The following is a 27,791-nucleotide window of genomic DNA, read 5'->3' as shown; positions in this document are numbered from 1 at the left end:
TATCCGAAGTCGAAACACGACGAATGTAACTAAAGGGAAATTAAAATGATGTGGCAATTCTGCTGGATTTTTTAGAATTGGTTTCTTATTAACAACTAACAGCAATCTTAAAGTTACCTTTGTGTGCTAGTGAGAAAATAGCGAATGCTGGTGTCCAAGAATACAGCAATCTCACTTTTCACATCAGTCACATTACAGAATTTTTTTAGAGAAACCAACTTGTAGTTAAGGAACATATAAGAATCTTTAACTGAGTACGTTGCTACTCAAGCGCAATCATATACGGGAATCATGAATAAGGAGTATGTCTAATTCTGTGATCACAAGTTTGTGATGCCAATGTTGCTGAATTGTTGAGACAGGCATATTATCTTTTGCTGCTATTTAACGAATGCAATCACTGCATTGCAATAGCCATGGCCTGCAATGTGAACCATAGTTAACCACCAAAGGACGTTTTCCCCTTCAAAGGTATAATATCAATTTCTTTTTGAAATACTGCTTATCATTAGTTCAAATTTTGGTTTGTGGTTCCTTTCTCTTTATTAGGTTATGCTCTGTGAGAGCTTTCCAGCATGGATCCCTTCGTTAATAACAGTACCATTTTGTCTTGCCCATTAACTTATTCAACGAAAAGATCCGTTCGATTTGTTGGTTCTACATTGTGGCACTTTTAGAGAAAACCTGCTTGGTTTCTATTCGCTTGGAATTCGTTGAACATTATTTACTGCCCAGCTGAATAACAATAAAGAAGAGGACAACCCGCGACGCGATTGCCGTTCTTTTCCTATCGATTATTTTGGATGCGATGGAGTTTTTTACCTACGGTTGATTGAGATTAATCATGGCAGCATGAAGCTCAGGACGATTGTCCCGGAGCTCTGCAGACGCAGACAAGCCATTCAAAATCTTGCCCGAACGCCGGAAGCCGGTAAGCCAGCCCTTATTCCTACCGTTGTTGTTACTATACCACAGGGAAAAGGCAAACGATAGTGATTTGAAAGGAAAATCAATTTAGCTTCATGAAATCGCGCCGTCAGTTGCAGAAGTGTATGCCGATGAGTTCGCGGCTGACGGAGGGCTAACCCAAGATGCATCCGTCTAGGTGCCCAACCGCTGTCTCGGCGATTGAGTGGCATCGCTTCACGGCCAGCACTTTTTCAGCGAATGCAATCAAGGCAGGGCCATTCAGTCCACTAGATGAGTGTCTCATAATTGATGATCTCTATATGTATTGCGTGTGATAATTAAAATCAGCGGAGGAATATGGATTTGATCTGACGAAAGGGCATTGATCCCATGAACCTTTCCAAGGGACAAGCCAGAAAATTGTTTTTCTCTCAATCACAGCGCATTTTTCAATCAGGTTGAGAAATAACTAATTACTTGAGACTATTGGGATCACCTTCAATATATTAAATTATAATATTAAATATATTGAATAGCAGAATGAAGTGTGCATTTTTTTCGTTTGTGGTGTAAATACACCGCTAATGGCTATTATTAGTTTCAATCTAAAAATTCTATGTTAAAAAATGCCCAAATATTCGGCGAAGATACAAGTTTTGTCAGTTTTGATTTTAATTGTTAGGAAAATAGCCAAAATGTTTGCGCTAAGCACTTGACTGGCATACTAGTATCCTCCCGACCTGCCTGGATGGAGACCATATTGCTGTACCATATGATCTCCATCTTGACATCAGCTGATAGCTCTTACATCTCTATTCAGTTCTGCCTTTGGAATGGTGGGCCAATCCCATAGGCCTACCAATGCTTGACGTTTCGAGTTTTAATTGCTTACAGACTCCCCACATAGCACAGGGTTGCCTGTAAGATATGCCAAGGATATCCCATAGTCCGAAAGACATCCCTGACTAAAACAGGCCGTCTCAAAGATATTCGTTCAGGCCTACTTTGGTACAAAGACAGCTCTGTGCAAAAAAGGACATCTCAAAGATATCTGGCCAGGACTTCCTTAGGTCAACGGAATAGGAAGACTAAAAAGTGACGTCTTAAAGACGTCAAGGCAGGCTTAATTAAGGACAAGACGATTCGAAAGCTAAAAAAAATGTCTTAAGGATGTCCCCGGAAAGACTAACTCGGGACCTAGGACTAAGATTAAAATAAGATATTCTTAAGACGTCCAAGATCAGACTACCTCAGGACAATTGTTGAAGAGAAAAACGGGATCAGAAGAAGGTGTCGTTAAGACGTCTAGATAGGGCGAATTTCCTACAGCTTTATCAGTGAAGTTAAAGGCAAAATGTGTTTTTGAAATGCCTTGTGGACGCCTATACCTGAAAATTTAAGTCGCCTCTATCAGTCTATTTTTAAGGGGTATACACAGCGTAAAAAAACATATCTTCAGTTATTGCGTGAAAATGAACATAAAACAATCAAAATTCATTGTTTCTTTATTGTGGGACATCTTTGAAAACGAAATAAGACTTCCAACATTTCGAAGAAGTATTGTTGAAATCTGACGTCCGATACGTGCAAAGTACAGCGAACAAATCGTGATGCTTTTTTACATGTCGCTATTTATTTACTTGATCCTGTATTGGCCGTATGGCCCCGCAATGTGTTGATGTACACTGCTAATTCAAGAATATATTACTTGTCATGTAATGATGTGGGCTCTTGTTACCATTTTAGGCCTCATATTTTTGTAAAGTTTTTGACGTCATATTCCATTTTTTATGACGTCTGTTAGATGTCTTTAACCATACTTTAGGTCATTTTCTATGCATTTGGGCGTCATTTTCCATTCTCTGGGACGTGGGACGTACCCGAAAGGTGCCGCACATACCGGAAAGGCATCCGCACCGATTTCAGGCACCAAAACGGCACCAAAATGGTACCCGTTTGCAGGATACTAAGGCATCCTCAAGGCGGGTATGAAAAGGGTACCATTTCGGCACCCGAAACCTTCCGCAGATGACGGAGAGAGCCGACACACGTTTAAGGCACGAAATCGGCATCAAATCGACATCATTTAAATGTTGTGCTCATTAAAAATGGGATACGTTTATTAGGTTAGCTTGAGTTTTGGGGGGTGGTTTCAGCGCCTTAAAATTAAACTTGCGCTTAAAAAAAAAGAGCTAGAAAAGTGGGAGTTAGGAAAATATATATTATTTAGCATAAGAAATGCTTAAAACAAGCATAGTTATGATAGGACTTTAATCTTAAATAATTCTTATAAATAAATCTTTAAAAAATTAACAAATCATACCAAAGTTTGAAAATAAAAAACATTTAGCATAATTGGTTTAATTGCTTTTGAGGGAACGAAAGCTAAACTTAATTTTGACTTCATCTTTAGGTTTTTTAAATTCTATTTTTGACCTGTTGTCGAAAAAAACTTAAGTATTTTTCTAGATTTCTATTTATATTGTTCGGAAATATTAGTTATAATATGAATAGAATGGTCCAGTGGAAAGAACATCCGACTGTGGTGCGGGAGACCCGAGTTCGATCCCAGCCACAGCCGTTTTAGCAACGTTGCCAAAACGGTGCCGATGTGCTACTAGGGTAACTACGTAAGTCTTAAAGGAAACAATAAGATATTTTTGGGAATTCGCCTATGTAAAACAACATCGCCATGAACGTCTTTCATGCATCAAAATGAAAACTTAAATTTGTCCGCAGATTGTCTTGAAAGTTATCTTAAGGATACTACTAGTCCCAGACATTTGGACGAAAGGAAGGGGTCTTAAATATTACCTAAAGAGCTCCTCGGGATCTCCTCGGGATCTCCTCACTCGGGACGATCGGACATCCTCGGGTTGTTTTAACGACAGCCCGGTGCTATGTGGGTCTTGGTTACTAGTATTCCCATCATTGGGAGGGTGCCATACCCAGTCATTTCAAGTGCCGCTATATTAATGTGTTCACGCAACTATTATAAAAAGTGAATTACGACCCCAAACCATGTTGATAACGTAATCGTGTATTTTCCATCTTAAACTAACGCTCATTTAAATTCGGTGAAACTATGATACAATGTAATAAATGAACAGTATCCAGAAAATAGTGCTAAATAACATCCAAGGTAATTATAAAAAAATAACTTAAGTAAATGTTTAAAATTTTTAATTATTATGTAGCACGCACGAAAAATGGTGTGGCATCACGCACCGTAAATGACATGCAAAAATACTCTATGTCTCCTGGCGGCCGATGTTAGCACTAATAAGTTAACTCATCCGCTAAGGGTTATAGTAGGTGAGAGCGCAAATATTAATAATCGAGTTCAATTTAAAATTAGATTTCAATATTTAGATTTGTATTTACTCCTAAACATTAAACATTGTCCGATATCATTCTATCATTCAATCAATTAACCGTTGAAAAAAAGAACTAGCGTTGCATCCTTATTCTTATTTCTAGTAATTCTCGCCACACCTAGCATTCAAGTTAGAGCTTGACATTGCAATGGTATGAAGGGACACATCTTTTTTTCTTCGGCATCATAACGTTTTGATTGAAACTATAAGACAAGAAAATGTGCGGCTTTTTACCGTACTTACCAACGGCCAAAAGGGAAGAGAATGTTATAAGGTAAACGAACACGTCATAAAGGTGGGGTAAGAATAATACTGCTCTTGCAATTATCAATGCCATAGGCTAGTGGCGTGCATTAGGGAGATAGAAATACATATAAAACAATGACAAAGCAAAGTTAGAATCAGTCAAGTGGACTCATCGATCAGCAACTGTAGTACTTGGTCGTGGACTAAGTCGTGTTATCCAGCCGTCCATTTCCAAATCAACTTTTACATCGTGGGTGAGTATTTAGGATAAAGTCCAGTTTCATATCACCTTGCGGCCGATATTGGCATTTATGTGTTCATGCATTGGCTTGATGCATTGGCTTGTGTTATTCCACTTGTGTAGGGAAAATAAATTGGAGACAATCTAGGATCGTCATTACTTATTTTTGGCATTCGTATACACGTATATAATTGCTGTATTCAGCTCATTGAATCTAGTGGGCCATGATACTTCAATGATCCCGCTTTCTAGATTTCCGCGTTTGACAACAATGACCTCTGAAACATTCCCAGGACTTTATCAAGTCTACTTGATATTGGTTGTTCGTAATTACAATCCATTCAGTTGCCACCACAAATATTCCGCGAAAGATTGTTTTAATGTTAGTTTACCTTTTTTGGTTATGCGTTTAAGATTGAGCTCTATATGTAATCCACTTCCGCTTCTCGTTTTTCTGCTGCATTAGATGAGTTTTAAATATGCATCTGGATGGGTTAAACTTGAATCTTCCAAATGATTTATAGCCGACGATGAATATAGAACGTTTTTCTTATAATGTCCCACTACGAAAAAGAAAAGACTATATATTCAAATGTCGTTACACAAATTATATCTTTTTGCGATTTCCTCGTTTCCTCGTCGTAAGCCAAATCATAGGAATGAATCAGTGAGAGAACACATCTTGCAGCATGGGTTTAAGGAAATAAGCGCTCAACTTGTTTAAAGATAACGTTACGATTCTGTTGGAACAACATTTACACTTCTCTTTGTCGGAAAATCCGACGTCCAACACTGTCCAAGGGGACGGTGAAGAGGCAGATGAATAGAAACGAAGATGCCGGGCACTCGGTACCGAAGTGTCGGTAGCCGGGGTAAGTCCAACTCTAGGCGGGAGCTAACCAAGAAGTTCCCGGCCATTGAAAAGGATATGACGGTAGACGGTAAACGACTGAATATAAACGGGAGTTAGAACGATTCGCCCGGCGAATCCTTGGCTTAGAAGGCCGGACGTCCTTAGTATAATATCGAAACTACTTGACGTCTTTTGCAGCTATATGAGGCGGTCTCTACCGACCGCTCTCATAAGTCAACATAAAAAACCATCGCGACTGGAGCCGGTTTTAGCCCAGAGTAAAAAAGATGTTGACGGAGGAGGAACCGACGGTGGGTCGGTGGAGGAGGATTCGAGGTGGAGAAGGAGCGGACGATCCTGCGGCTAAAACGGGTGACGGAACAGCGGTGACACCTACTCCAACGTTTAAATTTATGTACGTTTAATTGCTTATATTAGTCAACGGTGTTTTGTAAATGCTGGGTATATAAAGGCCGGTTTTCGGCTGAGTAAATACACACGAGTTTCACCGAAGCCCCCGGAGTCGGCTCTTCATTCTACCGGTAACTACTATCAAGTTTTGTCTCTGTTATCACTTGTGTGGCTGCCCGTCGCAACTGGCCGTCATTATCTGCCCGGCCGTGATACGCTGCTTTCGCCCGTCTGTCTTCTTCTTTGGCCCGGCTCTTTTCCTCCACGGCTACGACGAAGTTGCTCGCAGCAATTCCATCCGGATCGGATCCTGCTTGGCCGTCGCTTCACTTGAAGATCCATTCGACCCGGGGGCATTCAACGCCAAGGATTACAAGTAATCTAGCTACTGTTATTCGTGTCCGTCATATTGGCCGCGCCGTCTCTCGGCATCATTTTTGAGATCATTTGACGGTGAGATCCGTACGGTCGCTTAAATTGAGGTCCAGTTAGTCAAGTCATTGGCAGCCCGGCTCCCCCACCGGCTGCCGGCCTGGACGTACCGCGGCTATTACGCTGAGGCAACCAAGGCCTCAAGCCCACTACTTTACGCTGAGCCGGCAGACTCCGGCATTGAGAAGCCCCGCAAAGGGATAAGTCTCAAATTGGTCCTTCGAACAAAACAAAGAAAAAAGAAAGAAAGAAGGAAAGAAAAATAATATAAAAATCTGCCCGTACATTCCATAACAGTGCCGGACAGCATCCATCAGCAGCACCAGCAGGCGGTGTTCGCAAGATTCCAGCACCTCTTAGATACGGAGGCACGCTCTTACGAACTCTGGAAAGAGTTAGAACAGACCATCCCGAAAGGTGTGTTCAGGAGACTTCGTATCCCGGAGCCGTTCCCTGAACAGCGTGCCAAGAGACCGGTGGAGAAAAAGAGTCGGCCAAACCCTTACACACGGCCGATTACTCCGACTTTGGAATCTCCAGCCCAGTTTTTGAACGAGCAGGAGAGAGAGCAGTTAGACGCCCTCACCAAAGTCCAGGAGTCGCACTCCTCGGTAATAGCAGCGGCACAAAGGGCAGCAGAACGGGCCGAGGAACACGCCAGATTCTTGCTGGAGACTAGCAAGCTGAGACGCGACAAAGAAGAATTACAGAGAAGGGAGCTGATATTGGAAAGGGCGCGCGGAGTCAAAGAGTTGCCGCCCGCTACGTTCCAGATACCGGCCCCACCACCGACCCCCACGGTGTTGAGCCAAGAAATCAGAGACCTCGCCGCTGGCCCCTCTAAAGAGCCACCCCAAGCGAAGAAAGCGAGGTCCACATCAGGGATACCACGCAGTTGGAAAAAATCTTCACCCGAAGAAAGATTGAGCAAGCAGTTATCAAAGCGGCTGGCTAGGACAGGAATCGCGTCGTCCTCTGAAGACGAGATTCTAAAATCCCCGGTGCTTGATTGATATTGTTCACATTGTTATAAATTATTAAAAGTTGAAATAAAATATTTGGAAAAATATATATCTCTACCACTATCAGTTTATCTCTACCACTATCAAAAAAAAAATATATATATTATAAAGGCAAAATGTCAGTCCCGGCCAGGAGGACGAGACATACGGTGACAGACCCAGACGAGCAAAGCCTAGATGAGAGACTCTCGATCATCGAGGAAAAGCTCGAAAAGGTATACAAGTCCGGCGACTCGTACCACTCTATGTTGCACAAGAGGGTCGAGGTCGCGGAAAAAACAATCGAAAGATTCATGACAGATACGAGCATGAAAATGAAGGCGATGGAAAAAAAGATTGAGGACCTAGAAGACTTAAAGTCAAAAGTGGCCGCAATCACGGAGTTAGTAGGAGAGATAGACGGGAGAAGCAATCAAGCGCTGAACTCTGCGGCGATATTGATTGAACAAGCGAAAGAAAGCTTCTCAATGAAAGAGCAAATTCCAGAGATAGTGGAGGGCGTGAGAGCTGAGATAAAATCGATTGTGGAGAAAACAATCGAGGATAGCATGCCAAGCCTGGAAGAGAGCCCGATAAGACGACAAGAGCCGTTACGGGCTTCGTCGAGGGCAGAATCTCCGATAGGCACGCGGGAAGATTTGCTCGAAGATCGGGCTTTGATAAAAAGAGAACTGAAAGACAGCATAGCTTGGGCCGAGGCGGATGTGGAGAGCAGACAGAAGTTTATAGACAAGGCCGAGGCCCGGTGGTTGGCATTAGTGGCGATTAATGAGAAGCTTGCGGCAGTCTCCACAGCAGCCGATAAAGCTGGAGACAGAGAGATGGAAGACAAGCTAAGGGAAAAAATGAAGAAATTGAGAGAGAAGTACAAAAAGAGCGAAACCCAATCGCCGGTACTCAGAACAGCGCTGCCTCTACCGACGTTTAACGGGGAGATCACAGCGTGGAAAGGATGGAGGGCAATGTGGACGGCGTACGACGCCGATCCAAGATTAACAGAGGCGGAGAAATTTCAATATCTGCGGATAAGCCTGAAAGGCAAGGCCGCAGAATTGATATCACACATACACTTCGATGAAAACCAATACCAAGAGGCAATGCAAAAATTGGAAAAAAGATTCGGGGATTCAGAAAAGTTAAAAGCACACTATGTGAACGAGCTGAAAAGTCTAGTGGCCGTAAGATTGGGAGACACGGCAACAACCAATCAGTTAAAAAGAATTTTCGACGGGTTGACAAACGCGAGAGCAGCCCTAACGAACCTCAAAGTGGATATGGGCGGGTATGGAGAATACATCGCGGGGGACGTGTTGAAGGCTTTGCCTAAAGCATTAACCTCGCGATGGTGGAGAGACAAATGGTTCGACGAGGATCAACCGACATTAGAAGCAATTCTAAAGGAGCTGGATCGAGAGATACGGCTTAGAGAGATGGAAGAGGATCCGGTGAGCCAACCGCAAAGCCCGAGAAGGGAGCCTCAAGAGAGGGGAGGTAGGATGACACCCTGTTGTTTTTGTCAGCAGAATCACATACACCATAGGTGTATGGTGAATACCCCGCAGTTCAGACGAACACTCTGCGAGCGAGAAAACCGTTGCTTGAAATGCCTCGGCAGATCACACAGGACGGAACATTGCGTAGCCAGAGTCCCTTGCAGGAACTGCGGGAGTATAGATCATAGCCCAGCGCTATGCCTGTCCAGACAAAGACAAAGACAATACGGGCCAGTCAGATCACAGTCCCCGCAAAGACCGATGAATAAGTCGGTAACCATAGATACCAACGTGAATTGTGCGCAGGCAACTTCGATCGGACTGCCCACATTCACGGCGGTATTACAAGGAAGAAATAACAGGAAAGTAAAAGTGCTGGGTCTGATAGACTCGGGGAGCGAAAAGACGTTCATCCGACAGAGTCTAATCAGACGATTAAAAGCGGATGAAGAAGAAGAAGGAGAAGTGAGGGTGAACACGTTTGGGTCAAACCAAGCGGAAAGATCGGTGCTAAAGACCTATAGCATATGGATGGTCCCCGAGAGACAGGGAAAAATAAAAATTAAGGCAACGGCTATAAAATATGTGGCGAAGGCAACCCCAAAGGTCCGGTCAAAATTAGTGGAGATCTTGACGGAACAGGGGGAGAAGGTCGCGGATGAAAGGCATTCCAAACCGGACCATAAAACAGAGTTTGACATGATAATAGGATGTGACTATTATTGGCAAATTCTTAAACACCAGACGAGACAGGGTCCAGACGACTCAGTGGCATGTGCCAGCAAGCTTGGGTGGATTATTTTTGGAGCGCCCATAGCAGGAAATCAAAGCGAGGTGTCGGCAAACATAGTTACACAGGCCGACAGTAAAAAAGCGATGGTAGACTTCAAGGAATTCTGGGCCTTGGAACACATGGGAGTTACGCCCCAAGAGCTAGAGGACCCGGGGTTCCTGAAGAACTATCAGGACACTATAAGGAAAGATCCAACGGGCAGATATGAGATTCTGTTCCCGTTTAAAAATAACAGGAGGTCGATGGAGACCAATAGAAATATAGCTTCGATCAGATTGACAGGGCTGTTGAGAAAAATGAAACGGGAGGACAGAGTAGCCTACCATGAAGTTTTTCAACAGTACCTCGAGAAAGGCTACATAGAAGTAGCAGATAGAAATTACACGGGAGCATGTACGTATTTGCCGCACAGACCGGTAATAAAGACGGAGGCGGCAACAACTAAGATCAGGCCGGTGTTTGATGGTTCGGCCCACCAACAAAGTAAGCCGAGCCTTAACGATTTATTGGAGACCGGGCCGAACCTGAACCCGGAGCTGTTGGCAGTGTTGCTCAGGTTCAGGCAGAGCAAGATAGCGTGGATGGCGGACATCACGCAGGCATTCCTACAGATAGGAATTCAAGAAGAACACGGACAGATAGTACGGTTTTTGTGGATAAAAGACCCGAGAGAAGACAATTCGGAGTGGATAGAATACAGGTGGAAGAGGGTGCCATTTGGCCTCTCGAGTAGCCCGTTTATTCTAAGGGCGGTCATTCTTAAATGCTTGGATGAGCATAAGGATGACTACCCAGAGTTGGTGAAGCAATTAGGCTCGCAGTTATATGTGGACGACTGGTTGGGGGGAGCCGACAGCATCCCCCAAGCAGTCGACCTGATAACACAGGCGCAGAGATTGTTTGGCTCGGCAAAAATGGAGCTAAGAAAATGGACGACAAATAGCATGGAATTGAGAGAACGGTTGCAAACATTACAATTTCAGAGCAACGAGAAGACAATGGGAGATAATGCGGAGAAGATCGTTAAGGCACTAGGGGTCACTTGGGATCCGGAGACGGACTCATTTAGATTCAGACCCGAGAAAATAGTGGAAGAGGCCGAGGAAATGAATAAAAGGCCGACGAAAAGGAAATTATTCAGCCTGGCGCTGAAAGTCTTCGACCCGATGGGGTTAATATCACCGGTAACGGTGGTAGCGAAGATTATCATGCAAAAGGTTTGGATAGACAAGACAGGCTGGGACGAACCAGTGTCGGCAAGCATAATGCCACACTGGGAGACATTCATTAAAAGTTTGTCGGACCTTACGAACACAAAGCTGGGACGGTGGACAGGAGAAATCCATTCACCGAGGCTACACTTGTTTTGCGACGCCAGTGACGACGCATACAGTGTAGCCGCATATCTGGAGACCGGAGAGGAGACAAAGCTGTTATGCAGCAAAACTCGGATAGCACCGGATCCAAAAAAGTCGGTGTCGACTCCCAGATTGGAGCTGCTCAGCAATTTGCTGGCGGTCAGGCTGGGAGATTACATCGAAAAGTCCCTTGGACGGTCCTTTGAGAAAACGTTGTGGACGGACTCGGCGATAGCCTACTGGTGGATGAAAGGCGAATCAGGCCGGTGGAAGCAGTTCGTTCACAACCGAGTAACAGAAATCAGGGGAAAAATCGATATAGAGTCGATAAGGCACTGCCCGGGAGTGCAGAACCCGGCAGATATAGCTTCGAGAGGGGCTTCGGTGAGTCAGCTGAACCACAAGAAAGATTGGTGGTCAGGCCCAGAGTGGCTGAACAGAAAAAAAGATTGGCCGAAAAATCCAGCCCAAGTAGAGCTGGACTATACGGTAGAAATAAGGAGAGAGGAAAAGCCTAAGGAGATAACACAATGCAATATTTCGATACCGAAGGAGGAAGAATGGTACGAAAATTATAGCTCACTGCGCACGATTGTCAGGATCTGGGCGACAGTGAAAAGAGCAGTAAAGAAGTTCAGGGGACTCTCGAGTCCCGAGACACCGCTGGCAGAAGTGTCGTGTGGAATCGATAAGAAACGGTTTAACATTCTCGCAGTAGAAGAGGTAGAGCAAGCAGAATTAGATTTATGGCGGAAGATGCAAAATGACGCGTACAAAGACGTAAAGGAAGCAATAAAAGAGAAGAAGCCTTGGAAAAATGATAAGCTGAGGAAGTTGGGATTGGCCTGGGACGAAAGAAACGGGCTGATCAGGTGTTGCGGCCGCCAAGAAAATTGGTTACGGCTCAACGGTAGAGAAGCAGTTATCCTATTGCCAGAGAACCACTATTTGACGGGCAAACTCATTGAGCAGACGCATGAACGGTTACTGCACACTGGAGTAAGCACGACGATGGTGGAGGTACGGCGAACGTTTTGGATACCAAGATTAAGGCAAACAGTAAAAAAGGAATTAAGGAGGTGTATGAAATGCCAGAAATTAGATTCGAGGCCATTCAATGAAGTCTCGGCCCCCCTACCGGTAGATCGACTTCAAATGGCAAACCCGTTTAACATAACGGGGATAGATTTTGCGGGACCATTCCCGATAAAACTGACAGCGAGAGGGGGACAAGCGAAGGCCTACATTTGTTTGTTCACGTGCGCGGTAACAAGAGCCGTGCACTTGGAAATGACCACGGACATGGAGACGGCATCCTGTATCTTTGCACTCAGAAGGTTTTTTGCAAGAAGAGGGGTGCCGAAAGCCATGTATTCAGATAACGCGAAATCATTCACACAAGCGGCGAAATATCTGAGAGCGGCGTACAAAAATGAGAAAGTGTATAACACACTGGTGGACCTGAATGTTAAGTGGAGATTCTCCCCGAGCCTGGCCCCTTGGTGGGGCGGGTTCTGGGAGAGGATGGTCCAGACAGTGAAGAGATTATTATACAAGACATATGGAAACGAGTGCCTGGAGTATGACCTATTCCAAACGGTGCTAGCAGAGATCGAAGACACGATAAACACGAGGCCATTAACGTACGTCTCTGACGACGATAATGAACCTCTAACCCCGAAGCAACTGATCACGGGATACAGACAGAATCAAAAACACCCGGTGGACGAAGAGGAGAGAGAGTATTCGGACAGAATACCTCTAACCAAGCGAGAGAGAATGAGAAGAAACCTACTAGCAACTTGGTGGGGGAATTTCTATAAAGAATATGTGGCGGAACTCGAGAAGTTCCACTGCCCAACGCCGGGCAGAATGAAACAAGTCGAGGTCGGACAAGTAGTGCTAATACACGATGAAAATTCCAAGAGAACGAAGTGGAAAGTAGGAAGAGTAGCCAAATTATACCCAGGCTCAGACAACAAGTGCAGGAGAGTGGCAGTTTTAATTGCCGATAAATTTTCAGGGAAAGGGTCGAGACCCATATACCGGGACATTAAGTGCCTTTACCCGCTAGAGTTACACGCGGGGACGATAGACGACGACCATCAAAATACTTCACCGTTCCAAGACATAGAAGACTTGGACAGTTCGGACTCTGAGTTGGACGAAGGTCCAACGGGGGGAGTGTCGGAAAATCCGACGTCCAACACTGTCCAAGGGGACGGTGAAGAGGCAGATGAATAGAAACGAAGATGCCGGGCACTCGGTACCGAAGTGTCGGTAGCCGGGGTAAGTCCAACTCTAGGCGGGAGCTAACCAAGAAGTTCCCGGCCATTGAAAAGGATATGACGGTAGACGGTAAACGACTGAATATAAACGGGAGTTAGAACGATTCGCCCGGCGAATCCTTGGCTTAGAAGGCCGGACGTCCTTAGTATAATATCGAAACTACTTGACGTCTTTTGCAGCTATATGAGGCGGTCTCTACCGACCGCTCTCATAAGTCAACATAAAAAACCATCGCGACTGGAGCCGGTTTTAGCCCAGAGTAAAAAAGATGTTGACGGAGGAGGAACCGACGGTGGGTCGGTGGAGGAGGATTCGAGGTGGAGAAGGAGCGGACGATCCTGCGGCTAAAACGGGTGACGGAACAGCGGTGACACCTACTCCAACGTTTAAATTTATGTACGTTTAATTGCTTATATTAGTCAACGGTGTTTTGTAAATGCTGGGTATATAAAGGCCGGTTTTCGGCTGAGTAAATACACACGAGTTTCACCGAAGCCCCCGGAGTCGGCTCTTCATTCTACCGGTAACTACTATCAAGTTTTGTCTCTGTTATCACTTGTGTGGCTGCCCGTCGCAACTGGCCGTCATTATCTGCCCGGCCGTGATACGCTGCTTTCGCCCGTCTGTCTTCTTCTTTGGCCCGGCTCTTTTCCTCCACGGCTACGACGAAGTTGCTCGCAGCAATTCCATCCGGATCGGATCCTGCTTGGCCGTCGCTTCACTTGAAGATCCATTCGACCCGGGGGCATTCAACGCCAAGGATTACAAGTAATCTAGCTACTGTTATTCGTGTCCGTCATATTGGCCGCGCCGTCTCTCGGCATCATTTTTGAGATCATTTGACGGTGAGATCCGTACGGTCGCTTAAATTGAGGTCCAGTTAGTCAAGTCATTGGCAGCCCGGCTCCCCCACCGGCTGCCGGCCTGGACGTACCGCGGCTATTACGCTGAGGCAACCAAGGCCTCAAGCCCACTACTTTACGCTGAGCCGGCAGACTCCGGCATTGAGAAGCCCCGCAAAGGGATAAGTCTCAAACTCTTGTGTATAATGCTTTAAAGAGAAATTAATGCTTAAGTTTTGATTGTATTCCGCACAGAATAAGCACTGTCTTAATTCACGAAAAATACGCCCCTCCAACGCGTATCATATTAACAAAAGCGCCAAACTAAAAGGTGGGATAAGAAGATTGGCTGTTACATCCCTACCTGACAAGTACGCGTGTCGTAACCGCAGGGTTAATGAGTCGAAACAGGATGGCTTTGGGCACATGTAAAATGAGAGGACAAAAGTGATTCAATTCACTGCAGTAAGTCACTTGGACGCAGCAACAGCAGTACTACAATTTCCATCCGTTCTAATGCACATCGTATTTTCTAGCTTTGCAATTATGGATAATTTGAATATTGTATTTTTCTATTTAATCGTAGGAATGAAATTTGATCTTCTTTGATGATTCTGATTAAACCTTTTTTGATTTCTTGTCTGGAGAAAAATAAGTATATTTTTACTACCAGCATACCTGTCAAATAGCGCTGTTCAAAAGGCATTTTTTAAAACTATATTTTTAAGTGGAACGTATCTAATTGGGTTGCTAAACTTGCCGTTTACAGCAACATTCGTCCTCAAGCTATGAACCTGTTACAGAGGGCATTTGGTACCGAAAAAATAGGCGAATTATTCACCCCTTAACAGTTACACGCCATAGGTATATATCTCGACCTTAATAATGATCTTTTTTAAAAGTAGCCTTATTATTGAGCTGAGGGGAAAAATAGAAATCGATTTTTCTATTCAGCTCCATACGGTGTATTACTACGTTATTTTTCTTTGCCATTTATTTAAATCATTTTTTTAGCCTACGCGTAGCGTCAATAAGATGAATGTCGATTTTCAAGCGCCGGTATAGCCTAAGAAAGGTTTTTGATAAGAAGCTCGTAGTTTATCTTGATAAAAAAAGGCAAAGGTTGAGAAAGCTACACATATTTATTTCTCTCCTTTTTCCTGCAACGTATTTTCGGTGTATCTCATGCAAAAAAGGTAGAGATCCGTATGTAAGCAACGGAACACCACAGCGTGTATTTTAATTTAGAACGACATACAGTAACCCCCAAAAGTGTCCGTACACTAGGGTTTTTTGGGGCCATTTTACATAGCGTCTTATGGCGGAAGGAGCCTAGCGCGAATGAAAAAAAGGGATAGAAAAAATGAAGATAAAAAAATAAAAAAATGTCCTGGTGTTAATTAAATAATCCGCTATCTAGCAAAATTTTTTTCAATTTGTTATCTATAAGATTGATTGACTAGCATGCTAGTCATGTATTAACCGAACACCGCGTTTAGCGTACGGGGTACCTAATGACACTACCTCATTTCTTAGAAATTTTTTTTTCATACAAGGAAATGTTTCCTAGACCTCGCAATTACATTAATCAATAGGATATTCATTAAACTATATCCCATTTTAGTAATATCATTTATTATTAATTATTTTACGAAAGGGAATTTTTTAAGTGAAGAGGGTGCTAAGTTTTTGCCGTCCAAATAGTTTATTTTATTCCCACCTGAGGCGCTGAGAAGGCGAAGATAGAGTCGGACGATAATAGATACACTGACACAAAATGATTTTAGAGAGAGAAAGAGTTTGAGAGAGGAAGAATCGTCACCCGATTATGGCTGATTCGTCAGACTAACTGATCATCAACCGGGTATCAACTAACCGAGACGAGAGAAACAAAAGAAGAGCGAGTTTGACCGCGTGGTTTTAGGGTGGCAAATTAGGGTGGACGCCAATTACGGGTGGAAGAATGGAAAGGGTGGAAAGACTGTGAAAGGGTTGAGAAGTAAAGGACGACATAGTTGCGAAACATGGAAGATATTTTCTGACAACTGGGACCGCACTCCGTGCTCATTGGATTCGCATCATACAGCATCAACGTCCTGACAACGGTTAAGAAAGGTTAAAAAACTATGTGACCTGAGCGATCAGGTCACTTAGTTAGTTTTGGCTTGAGCTACGGAGAAATCTGTGGTACGGGTGAATCCGATAAAAAAATTGACGGGCAGATGCAATTTTTTTATTAACCTGAGTAGAAGTGACGGCCATATTTGTGATATAATGAGTAGGAGGACGGCCAAAAGACGAATCGTTTAAGTCGCATATCATCGAATCCCACGAAGGACGGGTAAACTCAACCCGAACGGCGACGGACAAATGATTGTTCCACTATGAGTTCGATGAGCAGACCTGAAAATATAACCGTTGGCTTACTAGCTATGGACCGCAAACGGTCATGGCAAGCTGCGGGAAAAACAATTAGCGAATCAACGGGTATGCTAAGCAAACGGTTTGAGAGTCAGAAATGAATAGTGTAGCGAGGGGAAATAGTGACGTAATTGTCATTTCTGAAAAGACGTGACAACCAACATTTGAATTGCGTACAATGCATCTTCTCTTGAAAAGGATGCTGCAACACGCCAATAATTGGTAAAAGATAGTTATCCCTAGAATTTATGTAACCCTAGAGACGGGGCGTATATTCTTCACGAGGGTGTAAAAGCCCATACATTTTTTACCCTAAGTTAGTTCTGAAGTTCTTATGTTCCCTTCAAGTTCTCCTACAGTTCTCTTCACGTTCGAAGTTAAGTAGAAAAGTGGTTATTCTTTATGTCTGCTATGTCTTGTATTTCTTCTTATTAAAATTCAATACAATTCATTAACAAAGTAAAGTCCAGTGTGACAATATGGTAATGGGGTCCGGGTAGGCAATGGGTATTGTAATGTAAGTCCGCAAAATATCAATCCGCTGTTTACCCTACCAGTTTCGCAATTTTCAACAGTACACGTACGAAACGGTCCACATTTCACCACGAGGTCCACGGGTATTTTTTTCAAAAATTTTGTGACAGTCCGCAGCTAAGACTCCGGAGTTTTTCCAGTCAGCAGTCAGCGGTCCGCGTCCGTTTTTTACGCTGACCCAAAGGTAATGCAACTATTATTATCGCTTTCAACTTTACCCTAGCAGAAATTCAGAGGGCAAACCCCTCCAAGACTGGTATTTCGGACTCGTCTAGATTCCTAGACCGGTCCAGCGGGCGGGTATTTGGACCGCTTGTTTGCAGCCATAACAGCCTCCTAGACTGGTATCGAGGACGGTAAAAAAAAAAAAAAAGACGGTGAGCCTCTTAAGTAAGAACCAAAAGCCGTTCACATACCCGGCCGTTAGACTCAGCCGGGGCTCATTTTCCGTACTCGTCCCAATACTCGTACCCGATATCCCTTATGGGACTATTGTTCGATTTTTAAAATGCATTTTTACTGCTTACATAAAATTGTTACAGTTTCAGAAAAAAAAATAACTGCAGAATAACCCAAATTTCTTTATATTTACATGAAATGACTGATAAATCCAGTTCGTCCTGGCAACATACCAACACGGCATGACGAGGACACAGAAAAAAAAATCCTTTAAGACATTTAAACAAGAAATTTGTAACTTATTCCATGTCTTTTTTGAAATCTCTTATGTTCTTTTCCAAGGCAGCAATTTTGGGCTGCAGTTCTGCCTCGTAAATAGTACTCACTGCAATAACAAAATTCTAGAGATTACAACATAATTGCACATAAAGTAATTGGAACTTACCAGGCTTGTTCCCTGGATTCATAATATTATGAACATCGTATTCCAGCCAAGTATTGAATGGTTGGTGGAATCTTTCAAATGTTTTTTCCCCCCAATACGCAGGATTCAAATTGCCTTCTGATGTAGTACATGGTGGGTATAGCAGAAACTTGTGGTTACTTGATAACCAGTAACGGGTCACAAAGCTGTATGAACATAAGGGATTGTTGTCACAGCCCCTCTTTAAGGTTTGTACGATAAACCATGATGGCTCTTTCTATTTGGAAGGTTTGCTTTTTTCATTAGCTTCCTGTATCGGAACATATCTTCCACACCATTCTGGAAATGGTCTTCCATTCTAGGGATAAACATTTAGAACCACAGAAAATGGTTAATAATAATATACAACATTGAAGAAAAAGTGTACCTGAATGTTCCTTGCAACGTGTGACTGCTGAATTATGTCGTGGTTGTTATGTAACACGTTATCGTCAACTACACAATCCATGGTGGCAGTAATCTTTTGAAATTGGTCAAAGCTTTGCATTAGTAATGTTAAATGGGCACTACGAATGCAAAAGACTTTGCACCAGACGTAGAATATTAAACAAGAAATCAAACCTGCGTGTAATTTACCGTTTCAAAACGGTACAATAACGTGAGTCTCTGTCGAAGAACTTCAGGCATTTCTGTGAAATACGTACAAATTTCATACGGACAGCATGGGCGTTGCCAGTTTTCCCATTTCGGGTTTTTTATATAAATATAGAATAATGTATGGGGAAACCATTTTCTGTTGTATTCACAATTTCTTTTCAATTATTTTCAAATTCTTTTAGTAAGGTTATTTGATTGCTCAGCTAGAATTATGCATGTACGCGTACGAAGGAAAAAAAAGGAATGAAAGTTAGGTATTGATTTTCCCTTGCATGCCTGTTAGACGTAATCGATTTCCTCCAAAGCAGAAGACAACAATTTTGTTGTCTAGAAGGCCAGGTTGATGCTAAACAATATTGGATCATGCCTGAATGCGCAAACGGAAAACGTTATAAAAATTGTAGCAATCTTATTCCGCATTTATAATTTATTTATTAATTAGAGAAGATTAGTCAAAAGGGGATTTTCATATTCATGAACACCGTCTCAACAATCAGGTTGCATCAACTAATTCAAACACTTACAATAACTTGTTGCTGGTACAACAAACAAATCAATGTCAACAAACTAGCATTCCCGGTTAGCTTTTAGTTTAAGAAAATAAATACTACAAATGATAATTGAATTAAAAGATATATATCTTTTCACGACCTACCTTTATATTTCTTTTTCACGACGTTTCCTCTGATATCAGAGGAAACGTCGTGTGGTTGGAAACATATAAATTTTTAATAGAATACTGGTATTTTACCAGAATTCAAGATGAGTTCCAAAAGACAGTAAAGGACGAGTCCAATCCTAGTATTTTGTCTGTACATCAATCAAATTTTTTGGTAGAAAATTGTGAAGAACGTAGGCCAGTGAAAAAACGAGTCGCATACTGGTTTTTTGTATCCACATCAATCCCAATTTTTTCAGAAAATTTTGAGGACATAGGCCAGTATTAGACGAGTATAATACTCGTACCACGGGCTGTAGCGCTCGGCTTTCGTGCTAGCGTACAAGAGACCAGTAAAAAGTGAGCCCAACATTGGTACTAGGGACTTAAGCGCTTCGCTTCTTTTTTGCGTCCATAAAACCGGATTTGTACTAAGCTAGTACCAGACAACGAACCGAAAGTACTTAAGCAAGTTGATTCCGTATTCAGTAAGCAAACTTGTCCGGAAAAATGAGTCTAAATTAGAGTATCGCGGACGCAGACCCCATCTGGACACAAAGTTTCTGCTAGGGTAATATAATCTGGGTCACTCTGCTAGATTATAAATGATCAACACTCCATAAATGGACCTACGCCGATTCTGAAGGAAATCAAGTTTTTGTTTATCATCATCGCAATCGTCATCATCAAACTTCATCGTAGCAAATTTCCGATCGCAGCTAAAGACACTGATTTCAGAAAACGTGACCATTGAAAACCAGGTGGAAATTTTACGTTCTCTTCCTAATCACTTGTTGTAGATACCTTTTTTGTAGGTACTCCCTGTTGAATCGGCAACACTCCAGGAAGATCACGATTTAACAGCGCTCTTGCCTCATTCACTAGAAAAATAGACCCACTCAGGCTAAGGTATGAAAAAATAACTTCAACGAAATCCCGAAGCCTAAGTTGATGAATATTTAATCACAGGCTGCTAACCGGGTAGTAAGCCGGTTAATCCCAGGGCTGGACTACCGTGTTAAAAAACATACCGCGATAATACCGCGGTAATGCGGTATTACCGCTACCGCTACCGCAGTATTTGTTTTTCAATATTACCGCTACCGTTACCGCCAGTACAAAATTCCAAAAAACGGTAACGGTACTTTTACACCATCTAGCGATGTGATTATTAGACTTTTCCTGTTCGTAGCAGACTGCTTTCAGGTAAATATTTTAAAGCGTGTTGTTTCAGATTTCCGGAAGTCAGTTTCTTCAGTGTAATAGCCAATAACTCGCTTGGCTCTCAATCGGCGAGGTAAAGTAATAAATAATGTTGCTAATAACGCTTCTCCCGATAAAGGTAAAGTATTTCCAGTTCATTACGTACTTTATCTTCTTCCTTACATAGTCTATGATGCTTTGTCACCACACAGAGTTTTCACCCACAGAGGAATTGGAGATCGAAGAAGTAAGTTTTGTCCACAGCTGCTCACAGGGTTTTAGGGACCCCGATGTATCAAATACCTCTAAGTATTGGACAGATTTTACCTCAGGTACACTTCGCAATTTGCATTCTCAATTTTGCAGCTTTAGTTAGGCTAATACTAGGAATGTGTTATGGTTGCTACTGCAGCAGTATTTAAAGTTTTAAAGTATTGCAGCCCATCAATAGCGTATTGTAAAAAAATCTTGCTTTTATATGGGTGTACTTTAAGTTATTATGAAGATTAAGAGTATGATTGGCTAGTTTATCTGATCTCTAATGAAATTTTTCTTTTCAACACAGGTAATTTTGAATTTCCCACTGATGATAATGATATATCCGGAAGATTCAAGTATGGATGTTGTCAATGAACCATCTCTCGACATATTCACCAACATTAGTGAGGCGAGAACTAGTTCTACACGACCAAACGAAAAAAGGGAAAGAAGGTGAGAAATTCAAACATGGAAAAAACTTAAGACCAACAAAATTAATTTACATTGTAAATTTAATTTCACTTTAGATGACGACTTACACATCATGCTCTACCCTGAAACGATTATCAAATATGTTGGACCAGGCAAGGAAAAGGGAACTTCGTACTATGAATATCTTATTTAATACCTGCTTCCAGGACGATGACCACATCTAGCTGCTATTTTACAATCTAAATTTATAATATCTTAGGTGAGAGAGGAAGACAAATCGTACTTTATGGACAAATGTATGCTTAAACATCATGAAACTTTTGCTTTCACCGCCAGTACAAACAGGGCAAATATATTCTTCATAAAATTTGTCAACATTTTTGTATAAATAATGTAAATCTTCATTTGAAGGTCGCCTTTGCAGTCAGATCAAAAGGAAGATAATGAATTATTTAGTCCGAAAAGAAAAAAGATTTTTTCCGTTCTTTGACCAGTACAAACATAAAAAATTCTTACAACGAGGCCGTAGCCTTTATGGGGGATCCTTCGACAACAAATTCAGTCTTAAGAAATATCCGTCCATAAAAAAGATGTATTTGAAGTACAATACTGCCCTACCCTCTTCTGCTTCCATCGAGCGGCTTTTCAGCGTAGCTGGAACTATTTTTCGACCAACGAGAAATTGTCTTTCTGACGAAAACTTTGAAAAATTGCTGTTTTTTTAAAGTGCCAATAATTCTTTATAATAAAATCACATCAATACAGCAGTGATTTTCATGAAGTTTGATCGTATTTTTGCAAATTTGGTTTTTTACCACTACTGTTACCGCGCGTTACTTGGGGAAGTTTTACCGCGGTACTACCGCTACCGCGCTACTTTTTACGAAAATTGAAGTAACGCTACCGTGGTAACGTTATTTTTTTAAGTGCCGCTTCCAATCCTGGTTGATCCACGAGAAAAGATTCCATCAATATTAGTTACCTGCGCTGCCTTGGACCAACACATGGGCTTAGTGATTTGCATATTGAGGAAGCCCTAGTTTTTCTACGGAAAATGAGTCCGCAAATAGGTGGTCTGTTCGACCTTTACATTAACGGCTACTCAGGAAAAGTTCCGGAAGCTGAGGGAAGCCGATGGATTCATATCATACATAACGGAGAAGGACATTGGTTGTTTGCATCACACGGGTTCGTTCCTTCTCCACCGTTAAGGAAAAGAACCCGAAATAGGGCCATGACACCGGAGCCTGTAACAATCTTTGACAGTTTGCATGGTATGTAAACCAACATGTTTTAGCCTGAATTGCAAGCCTATTGAAAACAAGAAACCATCTTTTCAACATTTAACCTCCCCTTCTTGCGACCACGAGAATAGCTTGGATTGCTGCATTTATGCTGTAGCAAGTGCCACGAACCTTATGCTAGATAAAAATCCTCAGTCATTCATTATGATCAACCTAATATGCTGGAGCATTTCATCAGATATCTCGAAAAAAGCGAGCTAACAATGTTTCCTGTGACGTCGTAACAATCTCTTTATAAATCTAGTGCTACTAGTAAAGTGCAAATGGTAAAATTATATTGCGTATTCCGCCGGCCTGATAGGCTGTACTCAGGAAAACTTTTCAGAGACGAGGAGAAAATGATCAAGCCTGGTGCCAAACATTGTAAATAATGGTACCATAAAAAATGTCTACCAAACGAAGAATATTATGCATTTCAGAAATCTCCACAAATTCATTGCAAATACCTCAAATGCCTTTAATTTTTCTACATATTTTACTTCCATTATACGAAGTGTTGATCCAGTTTACAAATTACCTTGTGATAGAAACGGCCTTTTAATGTTGTATTTCAAGAAGCAATATGTTAACTTAATCATACCTTTAGTTTGTTATCTAATACTTTATAATATTAATACAGTAAGGCTACGCAAAACGGGAAAAGTTGCGGAAGTGGTGACCCTTCCCGTATTGCGGATTTTCCCATTTTGCGCGTTGATTGGGAAATTGTTTCCTGGCTATAAGGTGCCATCCTGTGACGGAAATTAAAAGTGGATGTTTATATTTCGGGAAGAAACCCGAGTAGTCGGTGACGGAGTCAGGGCTAATCGGGTTTTGAAACCGGTTAACGGGTTTCGAAGTGGTGTTACCAACGTCGGGTCTGGGTAGGCAAGGAGCACAAAGTTTCAGCAACTCTTACCCACAACACATCCAATTTTTTAGCCAAAATGACCCACCCAATTCGCCCACGTATCTACCTATTGGGCGCCGGGCCGAGCCGTAATTGCCTCTTGCATAGGGCTCGGCCCCTATCGTCTTTGATCGGGGCAAACCGCGGTTTTTCATTTAAAAATCGTCAAACCGTCGGTTCGGTTTGGTCATTTTTGAATGGGGTTTGGTTTTCGGTTTGCAGCTGGGCAAAACCGGTTTGAGCCGCCATTAAAATTTTTTTTTATTTTGCTGAAATTCCACATAAGTGATTATCAATAATTGTTGTGAGCGTAATGGCGGTCAGCAACTTGTTGTAAATCAAATTTCCGATCAGACTTGTAGGCATCGCGATCGAAAATTCGTCGACCCTTCCGCCATCTAGCGACAAAAATCTGTTACTGATGTTATTGCCCCATGCAAACCGCAAATCCGCGGTGCAAACAGTAAAACCGCGATGCAAACCGTCAAACAGCGGTTCAATCGGTTTGGAAAAACGGAAACCCGAACCCGCACCGGTTTGTCCTTTCAAAAAAAAAAAAAACGCGTGGGTCGGCCAAAATCGTGCCCGATCGTCGCGGGGCCGAGCCCTACTCTTGCAGTTAAATCTCTTTATTTCCAAGAATTTCTTAAATTTGCAACTCAGCACCAGGAATTGGTCTGTGTGCATTATATTTGTAGTTGAAATGAATGCTCTTTAGTTTTTGCTTGTATGTAATTTGTAAAGCCATATAAAATTGTAAACAATGAGTCGGTGGTTGTTCAAGTCCAAATCTCATAGACTGGTTTCCGTTGTTGTAGTTGAAAGTAAAGTTCTGAAACCTTTTTTGCATTTATATTATTTATAAAATATTTTTTTATTTTTATCTAGGGGGAATTTGCTTCCATTGTTTGAGAGGCAATTTTATACCCTTTTTTTCTAATAGAGGATTACTTTCAAATTGGATTCAACCCAACTGTTTTCATTCTCAGAAATTAGCTTTACAAAAAACAGAAGAAAAGAAAACAAGATTGTCAATGTCAACGGCTAATGAAGGAACTGCTTCTGGTATACAATACTGTTCTCAGCTCCGACTTTGCTGAACTAACATGTTTGTTTTTGCAGGATTAAGTTCGAAGAATGGCATGGAAAGAAATTTCATTACTCCAGTTAGAGCCATGAATGATTTTTTTTTGAAGCCTAGTGATCTAGAACTGCTCAGGAAAACAAGACGTAGATCTCCTTATGAAAGTGAACCTCCAATAACTGTATTATAAATATTGAAATGATATTTAAGCACCACTATATTATTATGTTTTTTAAAAATAGGTGTATTGGCTGAAAGATGTTGAAGCAAAGTATGTAATTTTAGTTAATCTGATGTGCATGTGTTATATTTAGGCTGGTTTCACAACAATATTTTTGTGTGTTACAGAGCATTGGAAGTGTGGGGTAGTCAGGAAGCCTTGGACCGTGAAAGGAAAAAGAAAACAGAAGAACTTAAACGATATCAGCAATGTAAGACAAAACTGAAGCGGCCCATTTTAGTTTTTGAATTCACCCTGATTTATTTGTTAGATATTTTTAGTGTTAAAAGAGTTTTGAAGGATATGAGGAAAGAGCCCACAAACTGGTCACCTCAAGGTGGTCTCATGGAAGGCTCTGGAAAAGTGGTTTTAACAGCCATTGTGATGTATGAACAAAGAAAAGTTAATGTTTATGAAAGCTCATTAATCATTAATTATATATATATTTTTTTTTTTTTCAGAAATGGATGCAATTTCCTTTTTAAATTGGTTGCATGGTTGTACACGGGTTCACACTCCATGTTCTCTGAATGTCTGCATTCACTTGCGGATACTGCAAATCAACTTATTTTAGCCTATGGAATCCATAAATCTAGCCAAGTGAATCTTTTACGTCCTTTTTCCTTTTTATGTTATCAAAACGGAGTTGTTTTCCCGTTTGATTTGAATCGTAAGACCTACGTTTTTGCCCAGTTGAACAATAATATGAACAGCTCAACTACTAATGTCATTTCTACCAAAATGAAAATGAAGTATTCTCGCCAGCTCTTAAGTTAACCGACATTCGCAAGGCGGCTGAATGTTGTCAGAAAATGTTGGCATCACTGCCGCCCCGTAAAAAATATTTTGATACAAATCATTAACTATTGGTTTAAAAATTTTCATAGCAATCAAACCCAGATCATCCCTATGGCTACTCCAACATGCGTTACGTTGCCTCTCTGGTTTCTGGAGTTGGTATCTTTTGCGTAGGGGCTGGGCTGTCGGTTTACCACGGCATTACCGGTGAGGCCCTTCACAACTTATGTTTTGCGATGCAATTACTGTTGATTTGAATTTCTACAGGCATCTTCAATCCAGACCCCATTGGATCTTTTTACTGGGTTTATCTGCAATCCATTTCTTGTGGCATTTTCGCAGTTTGTCATAACTTTATTTGTAGGCTTTTTTTATATTGGGGGGATCTTTGGTTTCGGAAAGTGCAACGTTATTAATGGCTATCAATTCGCTGAGAAAAGGAGCTGCCAATGCGGATATGCCTTTTTGGGATTACGGTATAGTACTTCAATAGGTTCATGTTGCAAAATCGCACATTTTGTTTAATCATTCAGTCAAGAGAGGACAGGATCCGAGCGTCAATGTTGTGTTGTTGGAGGATTTAGCTGCGGTAGGAATTTTCGTCTAATTACATAGTGTTATTGGAATATGGCATGGCTTCTCACTTGGGTTTCCTAGGTTGCAGGAGTCGTGGTTGCTGGCAGTTGTATGGCCGTCGCATCCCATCTCGACTCACCACTGCCCGACGCGGTAGGATCGCTGCTAGTTGGAGTTGTGTTGGGAGCAGTGGCATCATTCATAATATATTCCAATTCTGCTGCCCTCGTTGGTCGATCTATACCACTGAGTATCTATATATATATATATATATAAATTAAATGCATATTTCCTTAAATGACTGCTGAATTCAATGTTAAACTTTTTTGTGTTCTGATTTCAGGCAGGATCCAGCAGATAAATTCCGAATTGGAACGCGATCTAATGATTCGAGCCGTCCATGATGTTAAGGTATGATACCAATTTTTTTATGCTTCCGAAACGGACCGTTGGCGCATTTCAACCCTGATTGTCGCGGTAGTATGTCCAGTTTCTCAGTTAAAACAAGCATGGGCTCTTATAGAGTCATGGCTGAATTTAGTAAGTTTCACCAATTAAAAATTCGGTAAATTACTAAGAAAATGTTAGGTAATGACGTTTGAACAAGGGAATCTGACAATACTGGCATTCAACGTACTTGCGTAATAGTAATAACTGCCAAACGAAGTGTCTGCTTTTACCACTTTCGTATTATTTCGCAATTTACATTTTTTGAAACAGTGAAAATGTAGTTGTACAGTGAACCCATGATTAGATTCTTCGCTATTACAGGGGATCGATATGGGCTCTGGCCTTGTGCGTTATAAAGCTGAAGTAGATTTCGATGGTCGCGAACTGACGCGATCGTATTTGGATAAACAAGATTTAGAAATGATGTTGGAAGAAGTCCGAAAAATGACTAGCATAAACGAAATGGAAGCCTTTCTATTGAAACATGGTGAAAATATAGGTTTGTTCATAGCTTAAGAGTTTGCATTTCATATTCCGATATTAATAAAAATAATTTTTAGTGGATCTTCTCGGTGCTGAAATCGACCGTATAGAGAATGCTTTGAGGGTGAGCATCATTTAAAGCCAATTTGCTACTTGAATATATTATACCCGTTCATTCCTCTAATACTCAGAAAAAACACCCAGAAGTGCGACACTGTGACCTGGAACTATTGTAGGCCGTGCTGATACATTCAAAGAAAGTTGGGATTGTAAAAATGAAAGTAATTTTCTTCTATACCGTTGCTTTCCTGCATTTTTATAAATAATTCAATGGTGTAAATAACAAGCTTGATGCAATTGAAATATATGTACTATTTGAATGAAAATAAAATAAATAAAACACCTCTTCTGATAAGAAATAACAAGTTCAACAGCGGGCCCAGAGCGGACAAATGTATACTAGTTACAAATGTCGAAATATGAGATTTTCCAAAAACATAAATACCGTAAATCCCACACTATTATTTACTTCTATTGAGTCACCCTAGTTGACTAGTTTGGACCTCGAACTAAGATGCACTCGGGTTATAGTAAACTTGCATAATAAAACGGGAATTTTTTTACGAATATACAACGAAGATAAAAAACCAAGATGGTTATTATACTTATTCTAAAGTTATGGAATAAAAAACCTGGCAATTTAAATAGGGTAGACATTCCTTTGTTTCCGCTTTT

The 27,791-nt window shown here is 41.7% G+C and overlaps 1 protein-coding gene across 1 annotated transcript; it reads left to right on the top strand.

Moving 5' to 3' along the window:
• Positions 1–24,118: 24,118 nt before the first annotated feature.
• Positions 24,119–27,422, top strand: LOC130704225 (proton-coupled zinc antiporter SLC30A9, mitochondrial-like). The gene is made up of 16 exons (XM_057525695.2): positions 24,119–24,269; positions 24,334–24,510; positions 24,568–24,710; positions 24,772–24,800; positions 24,878–24,960; positions 25,021–25,135; positions 25,211–25,349; positions 25,637–25,754; positions 25,815–25,852; positions 25,912–26,023; positions 26,081–26,136; positions 26,205–26,373; positions 26,467–26,534; positions 26,895–27,072; positions 27,134–27,180; positions 27,248–27,422. The coding sequence occupies exons 1-16, from the start codon at positions 24,209–24,211 to the stop codon at positions 27,290–27,292; spliced, it is 1,578 nt and encodes a 525-aa protein (XP_057381678.1). The 5' UTR covers positions 24,119–24,208; the 3' UTR covers positions 27,293–27,422.
• The last annotated feature ends 369 nt before the right edge of the window (positions 27,423–27,791 follow it).

This window comes from Daphnia carinata, chromosome 8, assembly GCF_022539665.2.
Source record: "Daphnia carinata strain CSIRO-1 chromosome 8, CSIRO_AGI_Dcar_HiC_V3, whole genome shotgun sequence".
Lineage (NCBI taxonomy): Eukaryota > Metazoa > Arthropoda > Branchiopoda > Diplostraca > Daphniidae > Daphnia > Daphnia carinata.
Note: the sequence above shows the minus strand (reverse complement) of the source record. Positions and strands in the feature narration are given on the sequence as shown.

Bases quoted from the DNA above. Each gene is read 5' to 3' on its own strand.
- LOC130704225 (XM_057525695.2), top strand. From the start codon at position 24,209: ATGAGTCGGTGGTTGTTCAAGTCCAAATCTCATAGACTGGTTTCCGTT. The intron at 24,511-24,567 runs GTATACAATACT...TTGTTTTTGCAG, and splicing joins TAATGAAGGAACTGCTTCTG to GATTAAGTTCGAAGAATGGC. The intron at 26,535-26,894 runs GTATGATACCAA...TCGCTATTACAG, and splicing joins GAGCCGTCCATGATGTTAAG to GGGATCGATATGGGCTCTGG.